Genomic DNA, 11,187 nt, shown 5'->3' on the forward strand with positions numbered 1-11,187 from the left:
TTCCTGTCATGTGGATTGCAGCCAGCGAGGGCTCCAGCAATGCTCGGTTAGTCATTTGTTTACTTCTGGGGTCACACATCACCAGCTGCTGGTGTCTCCTCCTCGCCTGCCTCTGTAACCTGGCTGTACTGGTTGGTGTGTTTTTGCCTCTAGTGGAGAAACAAGTTTGTTGCTTCCAGCTTTAGTGGGAACAGTTTTCCTGCATATTTTGCAAACTATTCTTGTATGTCTGACCTCAGACATACTAGAGGAGGGCTGGGCTGATTATGAAATATATGTTCAATGCTACCTTATAGAGGATATGACAAATCATTGGAATATTGAATATGCTGAATGTTGGCATGTTGGCAGTGCAGCTCTGTGTGTCTTGTTAGGTTTGCTCTAGCCTGGCTCGCAGCTGCTGACTGGCCTCGTCTGGGCCTCTCTGCAGTGTAGACGCTGTAATAATGTTGCTTTTACTTTCATTCCTGGAGCAGCAAAGATCCCACACCTATCCTGACACTTTATGGCTGATTTCAGTAATTTAAACGTCGCTTCACAGTCGCTCAAACTACATGAGTGTAATGCAACTTGTCACAAACTCAGATGAGAAAAAGAGCAGCTCAAGGAACTGTCACCGCTGCTTCACACAGTGCACAGCTTTTAATATGTTTACTACTATTTTTGTAAAATATTATTTTTATTTATGTGCAGAAACTGTAGTTTTTTTGTAAGCATAATGGCATATTGAGATGGGAGGTGTTTTGTGTAGCTTTGTATGGGCATAAAATGGAGTGTTGATAGTAGAGAGGTGAGTTAGTGCCATAATGGGCCGATCCCTGTATTTATAGTAGTAATGTACATCATGGCAGTAAACCAAGCTAAATAAGAGGGTGTGTATGTCTTATTAGAGGTCATGTGACTTGGCAGCACTGCCAGGACAGCAGATGGACACAGTCATGGGCTGACCTACACACACACACACTCACACACACACACACACACACACACACTCACACACACACACACACACACACACACACACACACACACACACACACACACACACACACACACACACACACACACCAATATGTCATCCTTCTTCTCTCTCCTCTTAGTCATTACTTCATCACTCTCCCTGTGAGCGTTTGATGCTTCACGCTCTGTATCCGGTGTCGTTCAGGCCTCACTCGTGTCTGTCCGTCCACCCGTCTGTCCGTCACCGAGTGTTCCTGTTTGAGTCGTGCTGTTGTTTGGTGTCACCTTCACGCTGACACTGTATGCAGCACCACTGTGTTGGATCACTTCTCGGTATTTCTCCGCTAATGTCTTTAAAATGATCTCTTTAATGACGGATATTAAACGGTGTGTTTAGGAATTTTCATTTTGAGTTTTTTGAACATCATCTGAGTGGATTTGCAACACATTTGGCCGTTGAGAAAGCGACTCCTCAGAGATGGTAAACCTTTGTAGCTGGTGCACTGACTTCTAATGCAAGCAAATGAAAACAGCTCTCTGACCTTTTTCTGTTGTCTCTGTGGTTAGGTCATTAGCTGTTATGTAATTATGTCATATGCATACAGCCCATAAGACACCAAAACAGAAAACATCTTCATTCTTCATGAGCAAAATCCAAAAACACAAAAGTTTCCATAATTTTACATAGAAACAAAGTATATTCTGCTAAAACATGTTGCCCTTAAATTGCCAATAGATTAACATTTAAACATTTTTCTTTTCTTTTCTTTTCTTTTCTTTTCTTTTCTTTTCTGTTCTTTTCTTTTCTTTTCTTTTCTTTTCTTTTCTTTTCTTTTCTTCATCCAGGCATTCTGTTCACAGTCTCATACATCCTTTCTTCCTGTGAGACAGCTTCTCAAGGAAGGAAAAGCTCTCAAAGTTAATCCAGTTGCTAATTATGTTCTAACTTCAATGGTATCAAAATGGTTTTCTGATGGTTAGCTCTTCAATTCAATTTGTCAAAGCTCGTTCATGTTGAAATCAAAAATGTCCAGATTTCTTTAGTTATTTTAAACCTCATTGGAGCTTTTTGAAAAAACAATCTTCTAATAAATGCCAACTTATTGGAGCTGATACGATACCGAGCTGTCCATCAATATTTTGCTAAATTCGCTCCTCCTTGGTCATTTATGTTTGCACAAACACTCTTTGGTTGAGGGGAGACGGATTTTCAGTTTTTTGTAGAAATACTGGACATTGTTGTTTACCTTTGATCCCTTCTTTCCCCCTTATTCCTAGGCTGACTCTTTTGAAACTTGCTACAAATATTCATTGGGCAAATCTATGCAAAATGCTGCAGATGAATTTCAGATTTTTAACTTTTTTATTTTTTACAAATTTTTAAAGTTTTCAAGAAATACTTGAGAGTGATGTTTAAATTCTTTGGCTCCTCTTCCCTTATTTATAAACCGACTCTTCTGAAACTTGGCATTGAGTGTTTAACTTCAATTACTACTCCTCATTTATTATTTTGGCCAATTCTTCTGAGTGTTCATCAGGCAACAGTCTACAGAATGTTCCAGACAGATTTTCAACTTTTTCTTTTTGTTAATTTTCAAAATTTGCAAAAAATAAAAAACTAAGTTTCAGCTCAGTGATGGTTGACCTAACAGCCAAATTTGTTTCCATTTTAATATATCACACAGTGTACAAGTAAAAGATTTGACAGCTCTATAGGACAACAGGTCTCTTGTTTTCTTTCTTCTCTTCTGCAGGGATGAAGACTCCTCTCAGCCCTTCTCAGCTCCTGGAGAGTGGGCAGATCTTTGGCTTTGGAGTGATGTGTCAAGACCTGATGGACCCGCCTACACCTGCAACCATCAGTCTCTCTGTCCAGCAGACTCCATCCTCAGGTGACCGACATGACTTCTATACTTCTACAATTCCAGCCAAACCTTGTAGTTTTCTTTTCTCATCCCTGCTGTCCTTTTCAGGTCAGGGTGGGGCATACTCGCTGTGTGAGGTGTGTAACCTCCAGCTGACCTCTGCTGCTCAGGCCCAACTGCACTACAATGGCAGGTCTCACCTCCGGAGAGTGAGACAGCTCCAGGCTAGGGAGACAGGACAGCAGGCAGCAGGTACCTCGCTTCTGTCACGTGACTGTCCATACCATAGCACATGTAAAAATCAGCTAATTTAACATTAGTAAAATAAACATTAACTGTGAATAGAGAACCAAACTAAATAACAATGAATATAATATTTGGTAATATTTGTAATGGCATCAGGAGTGTATCAGCAGCAGCAGAAATTCTTCTTCTCATGGTCAGCTCTTTGTATATTCTAATGAGTCTTTGATATCTGTGATTTGAGCAGGAGCCCAGTCCAGGTCTCTCCCCCAGGTCACAGGGCTCAATCCCCAGCCAGCAGGACTCACTGGCCTGAGCTCAGGCCTCAGCGCTCCTTCCAGCACGACTGCAGGTAGGACCAGCGCTGCATTTGGTGTCGCCTCACATTTTCAGTTATAAACTGACAGGCAGGTGAATTCTGCTTCTGCGTGAGAGGAAACAACTGCTCCGTACTTCCCATTTAAGTCGTCTTCAGTGAAAGACGTGCAAGTGCTCATGATAGCAAGAGGGGCATTAAGACCTAAACAGGAAATTAATTTGTAAACTCTGACTGCTGTCTGCTGAGCGAGCGGGACTTTGGCTCATCCATCATCAACAGCTGCTGCCTCCTGGGAGAGGTCGCACTCTCTGCGAGTTTGAGTGTGTGTGTGTGTGTGTGTGTGTGCCTGTGCGTGTGTGTGAGTGTGTGTGCGTGTGTTTGTGTGTGTGAGTGTGTAGATGCTAGATTAGAGATTGGGGTCTAAAAGGATAAACTGACCCTGCATTAAGCGAGCTCATCACTGCAGTTTTATGTGCAGCCTCTGTATGTTTATCTGCGCCTCAGCACCTCAGTTATGTGAGCATTGTGAGCTATGTTGTGGCTGTGGTGGTATTGGATGTGAACCTGTCAGTCAGTCACCTGTGTGTTCCAGACTGAAGTATCGCTATTATTCTTTGTCTGCAATTTTTCATGGTTCCCAGAGGATAAATCCTACTGAGTTTAATTATTCGGTTACTTTTCCTGCAGCGCTGCCATGAATCTGATATTTGAGGTAATATTTCTCCACAGCTACTGGATGAGGTGCCAGAGAAAGTTCATATTTTCCTCCTAATAAATGCTGTCTGGATCATCATCAGGTCAAATCTTTAATTTTACTTTGCATATTCTTATACATGTCATAAGCATTTTAATTCTTTGTAATAATGCAATAAAAGCATTTCTCACAGCACCTTCTGCTGGTGAAAGTACAGCTGGAGTGCTCACATTGCTCGACCCCATTTAGCTGTTTGATCAGAGGAGACTGAAACAGCTTCAGAGCATCTTCAGAGGTTAAGCTCCACTTCCTTAAAGTCAAGCTGCTGGTCAGCAGAGTGAGAACGTGTTGTAAGATGTAAAGCAGTTAAAGTGGAGCAGACAGCAGCAGGTCATTAAACTGGGACAAGGCGCTGCTTCGAATCCACCCCGACATTTCTCAGATGCATTGTGAATGTTTGGTGTTGGTCCCTAAATATATTAGTCTCCATGCAGATCTGCTGTCATGGCATCTTTATTTGAATCCTCCTGTCAGACTGTTTGTTGCTGAAAACAAAATGATGCAGGACGCCCTGTAAAGGTGTGTTGTAGTGTTGAGCTTTCTCCCTGATTGGACTAGAAACACGATTAATATTAACGAAAAATGTGCCCGCCCGCGCGCGCACACACACACACACACACACCTGTATATGTACAAATGCAGCAGCAGCTGTAATTATATACTGTGTGTCCATGTCAATGTGCAGAGTACAATACCACTGATTAAAGATTAAATCTCTCTCTACTGGACACACACACACGCACACACAAACACACACACACACACACACACACACACACACACACTGCCTGAATGATCATGTCGTGGTCTCTCTTTCTCTCTCTCTCTCTCTCTCTCCATTACGTGATGCTCGCTCGACGATGAAAAGCTCTTTGGCCTGAACTCAGTGCTCCTCCAGGCCAGGCTAAGTGTGTGTGTGTGTGTGTGTGTGTGTGTGTGTGTGTGTGTGTGTGTGTGTGTGTGACAGTGACCTGGCTGAACAGCCTATCAGCAGTCAGGTCGGATGACATCACAGTCATTGTGCTGCAGGAGGGCATTTGCTGCTATCAGTGAGCTCCAGAGAGGATGTCTTTCATATAAAACTGCTAAAAGCCAGAAGAGCTGATTAGTTTGTTTTTGAGTCATCATTCAATTGATTGTCAAAACATGTCGAGGCTGTGATGTCAAGTTATGCCATCTTGTTTTCTGTTTTTCTTCTCCTTCCGCAAACAGTCGACCTCAGAAATACTCCAAAAATTACAAACTGTCAGCAACTGAAAGATAAAATTAGTACTCACTAGTGGTGGAAGAAGTACGCAGGTCCTTTACTCAAGTTGAAGTATCACAATAATTTAAAAATACTACAATCCTTGCACTCAAGAAATCAGTATGGTTATAAATATGCAATAAAAAAGGGAAGAACAGCTGTCTCGGTGCTGTATAATTACTGGATTATACTTACTGATACATCAGTGGATTACAAGCAATTTAACATTGTAATGTTTGTTATATTTCAACTATTTATCAAATGTTTGTGTGTAAATATAAATAAAAACGTGTGTAAATGAATAAATGTTGTTCAGTGTAGGAGTGCAAAGTGACGTATTGTTGCATAAACGTTACATAAACAGACTTCCGGTGCTGGCTGGAAAATAGCTTGTGTGTAACGATGCAGGTAAATCTTAAAAAAATGGCTAAAACACAGGATATTTGATGATATTATTAAAAACCAGGTAAAAATTAAATACCTTAATTAACATTTGTATCAAAGACATGTAATAATAAATGAGCACAGTAACAGCTTACGTTATAATTCCTGACAACAAATTAAAATAAAATTCCCATAGAAATTGGAACAAAATGAAAATAATCTAGTAAACATGCAGATGGAGTCTATGTGAGTAAAAATACAAACCATGAATTACATAACAGGAGGAGGAGGACTGCGCAAGACGGTGAATCAACTATGAATAATGCATGAATAATTGGAAATTCATAATCCAGATATTTAATAAAATTAGCTAGGAAGCCAAACAGAAGTTATCCGTGTGTCACCTGCTGGCTTTCACATTCATCAGGCAACATTAAATCCAGTATTTTAAAAATATTTCTATATTTTTGGATTTCTTATGAAAATGCTGAAAAGAGAGTCAACTACAGAGGGACATGGGACTATTTATAAACTAATGTGACAATGTGGCTCACTATATATCAGCAATAGAAAGGCAATATTTAAAAAATCTCACTTGAAACCGAATAATAATGATAATAATAATAACAATAACACTAAAAAGACTTAACTTCTCCTGCGGATAAACATTTTCTGAATCAACAACTCTGAGCTTTCAAGGCATTGACAAAGTGAACTGCACTCTTACACTTCTGCTTTTCAATTTGAAGCTTATTGAATTAAAAAAAAATTAAACATGCTTCAGGTTTATATTCCTGTATATTTTCAATTAATGTTGAATGTACAAGCTGTAGTCAACAGCTTTCTCCATTCTTCCTCCTTGAGGAAGAGTTTGATCTTGTTGTATAAACAACTGCTAAATGTGTTTTTAACTGAGTACCAGAGAGACTTCACTTTGTCAGACTGTTAAGTGTGGATTTGCTGTGTTGCACTTGTACGGTATTTGTTTTCTCCTCAGTGGCAATTAGTGACCACCAGGAGGCAGCATACACACTTATACACACATTCACTAATTAAATAAGTGAATCCCCATGATCCACATTCTCAGTACAAATGAAGAGATTAACTCACATGAGCCTAATTACACTTACAGTATTTCCTCTCCTCTCCTCTTTTTAGTTTTTTCACTTCTCTTCTGTCACTCTCTTTCTTCTTTTCTCCAAATCTCCTCACCTTTGCTTTTGTCCTCTACACTCTGTCTAATTTTTTCTTTTATTCTCTCCCCTTCTTTCTTCTGTGTCTGCAGTCTGTAGTCTTGTTGCTTGGTACCAAAAACAACAGCACTGCTCTGTGTGTGTGTGTGTGTGTGTGTGTGTGTGTGTGTGTGTGTGTGTGTGTGTGTGTGTGTGTGTGTGTGTGTGTGTGTGTCTAATGTGTTTACTGCTGTAATTGGATGTTGACATTCTTCTGAAAGGCTGAAGGAAGGTGGAGGGGTTGAGCGTTTATTTCTTGAGGACTGTGAAAGAAGAAGTGTGGTACTGATCTCTCCGTAGTGTTTATTTTTAATGAATATGTGGGTCTGAGAGAAACTGTTTGATTTTAAGAGCAGATAAACTTTTTTTTATAGGGATTGTTTGGAGTCAGATGTCGTGTAAACGTACTTTGAAAATTGGGTTTTGTGTTTGCAGTTTTGAGAAAAGGGTGAAAGGGTTTCACGAAAGTGCATCCTAGTAATTGTTAAAAGCTGACTTCCTGATTGGATTCCTCTGACGTACAAGGAAAATGTCAAAATCAACCCTCTTTTTTCCTTTTGTCATCTGACTGTGTGTGTGACTAAGCTAGCTCTAATTAGCTCTCCTGGGCTAATAAAGGTCACCATGCTGTCCTGCTCAAACCCCATTCATAATAAGCAGTGAAATAAAGAGTTATTAATAGGCACATATTGCAGCAGTGTGTGCATGTTTGTTAGACAGAGGGATTGAGCAGGTGTTGATGTGTGGTCTTGTGTTGATGTATTCGGCAGTGTATGAATAGACTCTGCTGATGGATCCACATGCTCATGGTGATGGCAACAGGCCCAGAGGTGGCGGCTGGGTAAGAATATACAACCAGCTGTGTGCCCACCTGACTACATCCTAGAGTACCAACCCAAAATTCATGCCCATGTGGGTTGTAAGACAATGGTGAGGACTTGCAGACAAAGGACTGGTATGACCAGTAGAATTCTAGTAGAACTGTTAGGGGATGGTACAAAGTTGATACTTGCAGGGCGAGGCAGAAGAAGAGTGGTAGCACTTGTGTCTCCCTGGAAGAGCTGGAGGAGGTGGCCAGGGTGAAGGAGGTCTGGGTTTCTCTCACCCCATAACCCAAACCTAAGTAAGTGGCAGAAAAGATGGATGGATGGATGGATGGATGGATGGATGGGTGGGTGGATGGATGGATGGATGGATTGATGGATGGTTTTTGATTATGCCTGGACTATAAAGGCCTCTAAATCTAACAGAGGGTAGTTATGGTGAAATATGAAAACTGGGGCTAATAACATAAATATTAGAGAACCTATAGGATGAAACAAAAACAGGCAGAAAAACTGTAAAACTAGTGAAACTTGTGTGGCTTGTAAAGACTGGCGCTGCTTTTGAGTTTTGCCAGACAAGGTTCAGTAGAAAACTTATTTGATTATTTTTGTAGGACTGGGGGATCTAGGACTAGAAAATGTCCAGTAGAAAAATTCTTATTCTAGCATAACTATAGAGGGCTGGTACAGTGCAACTAGTAGAGGCACTCAAAAAACTTTTCTAGGTCTAGTTGAAAACTGTACAAAGAGTTAACAAGTGGAAGATTTGCAGGACCAGTTTAAGTCAAGTAGAAAACTTGTACTGTAGACAGGATAGTAGAGGACTGCAGAGGACCAATGCTGGGACTGGCAGGACTAAAAAAAATAAGAATTAGCTAAAGTCTGGTAGAAAACTGACAGGACTGCAGAGGAACAGACTTTTGGAAAACTCCTTCAGGGGTGAATATTTTGAACTTGGCCAACCTGGCTGTGAGGTCATGCTTATATTGCAGCCTGTTCACTGGTATGCTCTCGCTCTTAAACAGTACTTGGCCAGTAGCTGGCTCTCCACAGTATTACCATACAAGAGAAACAATCACCTGCTCATCAGAGGATGATTATAGATATTTTAGAAACACACTTCAGTTGTGTTTTTGTATGTGCACATGGACAGAGAACAGTGCTTACTGTATGTGAACACATTGTTGTCAAACACTGTTTGTGTGGGCATGATGTGTGGCCTAGGCCATTATCATCCCATTTTCAGTTGGTTGTTGGTCAGTTGATAAATTATTTGTTGGTTTTTTCCTTTCCTTTCCTTTCCTTTCCTTTCCTTTCCTTTCCTTTCCTTTCCTTTCCTTTCCTTTCCTTTCCTTTCCTTTCCTTTCCTTTCCTTTCCTTTCCTTTTTTTATCATGAAGCCACAAACTGAGAGCGAGTGAGCAACCCAGTGACAGAGAGAGAGAAAGAGGGATTTCCATTGAGACACAGGGGCTGTCATCACCGTTCACCATGAATATCATCAGCTCAGTGATTCACATACACTGTACACTCTGTCTCTTTCTCGCCGTGTGTGTCGGTCGCCCTCCTCTACCCTCACACACGTGTCTCTCTGCATTCACACAAACAGTCAGACAGTGAGTCTGTGCTGTTTGGTGTGGGTTTTCTCTTCGTTGCTTTTTGTTATCAGGGGAACAGATGATAGGAAAGAGAGGGAGGAGGAGGAGGCAGAGGAGGTGAGACAGCTGTCTTCCTGTCCATAATGTGGAGTAGTTTCATGAGTCGAGGTAGGAAATCCTTCTTCTGTTTATTTCTGTTTCAGCCGCTTTGCTCTTTGATGCTATTTTTAAATGTATTTTTTAATTAAAAAATTTTAAAAATCCGGCTGAATTGTTACATTTATGTGGGCACGCAGGTGTTTTGGGGGAACCCGGAGGTTGTAACCTGGATTCACACTGGGATTGTGTTTTGTCTAAAAATGGTTGTTCCCCTGTGAAAACTGTTACTGTCCAAGAGGAACACTCAGCTGTTCATCAGAGGATTTGGGACCTTATTTTTTCTAGCATTGTTATTTCAGTACACTGACATAAAGTTTTTTTTTTTTTTTTGTCCTTCTGTTTAAATATTTTTGGATTTCCTATTAATTTTAAGGTGTGCGCAGAGTTATTACAATTAATTGTGAGACGGATGTAAATTTCATGGCTCTTCCTCTCATAGTTTTCAAGAACTTCTTGGTGCCAACATGAAAAGTCAGGGGGTCACTACAGTTAGTACTACAGTCACTACACTCTGTTCAAAACTGGTGGAATACCTACATAAGGTGTGCAGATAAACTTGACTTTTCATTTCCTAATTGGTGATATTTCCATTCAGAATTTATACTACGTGCAAAGAGAGAATGCACACCAACAAATAAAAGACAATCTGTCTGCCTCACCTTAAACTGACTGATCACTGTGATGTGCTTCAGAAATCTCAGTATATAGATGAACATTAGGGATGAGAAGATTCTTGGACACAACTGTATATCAGATAAGGAGAGAGTGAAGTCCACTATTCTGTGACTGCTTCCTGGCTGCTCTCACATTCCTCTTATAATAGATAGCGTGACTGCTTTGATTACATGCACACTGCTGCTCATCACCACAGAACAGTGTGTGTTTAGGAGACAAAAACACACACACTAGATTCCCTTTACCACTGCATCAGTTTCTGTACTGTGCACAGTACTGTGCAAAAGTCTTGAGCCACCCCTAATTCATTTATATTTTGCTTACAAGGTGCCAGACTTTCTTTCTTTCTTTAAAAAGTGGCTTTAATAGTTCTCCACATTTTCTGAACGTTTTTCAAAGTTTTTCTTTGGACACTGGCTACTTTTTCACTCATTTTTAGTCTAGTTCTTGTACCTGACACTGTACATTTTCAGAGGAATGTTATTTGTTTATTAAGCCTCTTAAATCTGACCTATGAATCATTCAAGCATAAAAAGGCACCTAACAGACAACTTAGTGAAGAACCAATTTTAAATAGTATCTTTAGGTGCTTTATTACTAGCAGCCTGTCACAGAAATGCATAATTTGTTCCCATTTCTTTAGTTGAATATATGAAAAATGCCAACAATAACAAAATTAAAGAGGCATGAAATAGTTTTTTTGTACCAACGAGATGATTCCCAAAGAACTGTTGGCTGAAAAGTTTGCATGTTGCAGCATAGTGTGCAGTGTGTCCTTAAAAATCTGAGGACACTGGACAAGTAAGGGACAAACGAAGAAGTGGCAGGCCTAAAAACTTTCTTCAGCAGATGAACAGTATCTGAAAGTTACATCCTTAAGAAACAGGAAAAACATCCAGAGAGATGCATCTGGCCCTTAAGTTGATCCA

General features: G+C 40.3%; 1 protein-coding gene across 1 annotated transcript in view; it reads left to right on the plus strand.

Annotated features, from left to right (window-relative positions):
- The window catches only part of znf385b (zinc finger protein 385B), a 28,261-nt gene extending 24,669 nt beyond the window's left edge, over nt 1-3,592 (plus strand). Inside the window, exons 2-5 of the mRNA XM_030758223.1 lie at nt 2,715-2,852; nt 2,934-3,077; nt 3,316-3,420; nt 3,534-3,592. Of these exons, the coding sequence (XP_030614083.1) occupies nt 2,717-2,852; nt 2,934-3,077; nt 3,316-3,420; nt 3,534-3,592 (444 nt within the window). The 5' untranslated portion in view covers nt 2,715-2,716. The remainder of the gene's footprint in view (nt 1-2,714; nt 2,853-2,933; nt 3,078-3,315; nt 3,421-3,533) is intronic.
- The last annotated feature ends 7,595 nt before the right edge of the window (nt 3,593-11,187 follow it).

This window comes from Archocentrus centrarchus, chromosome 21 (assembly GCF_007364275.1).
Source record: "Archocentrus centrarchus isolate MPI-CPG fArcCen1 chromosome 21, fArcCen1, whole genome shotgun sequence".
Lineage (NCBI taxonomy): Eukaryota > Metazoa > Chordata > Actinopteri > Cichliformes > Cichlidae > Archocentrus > Archocentrus centrarchus.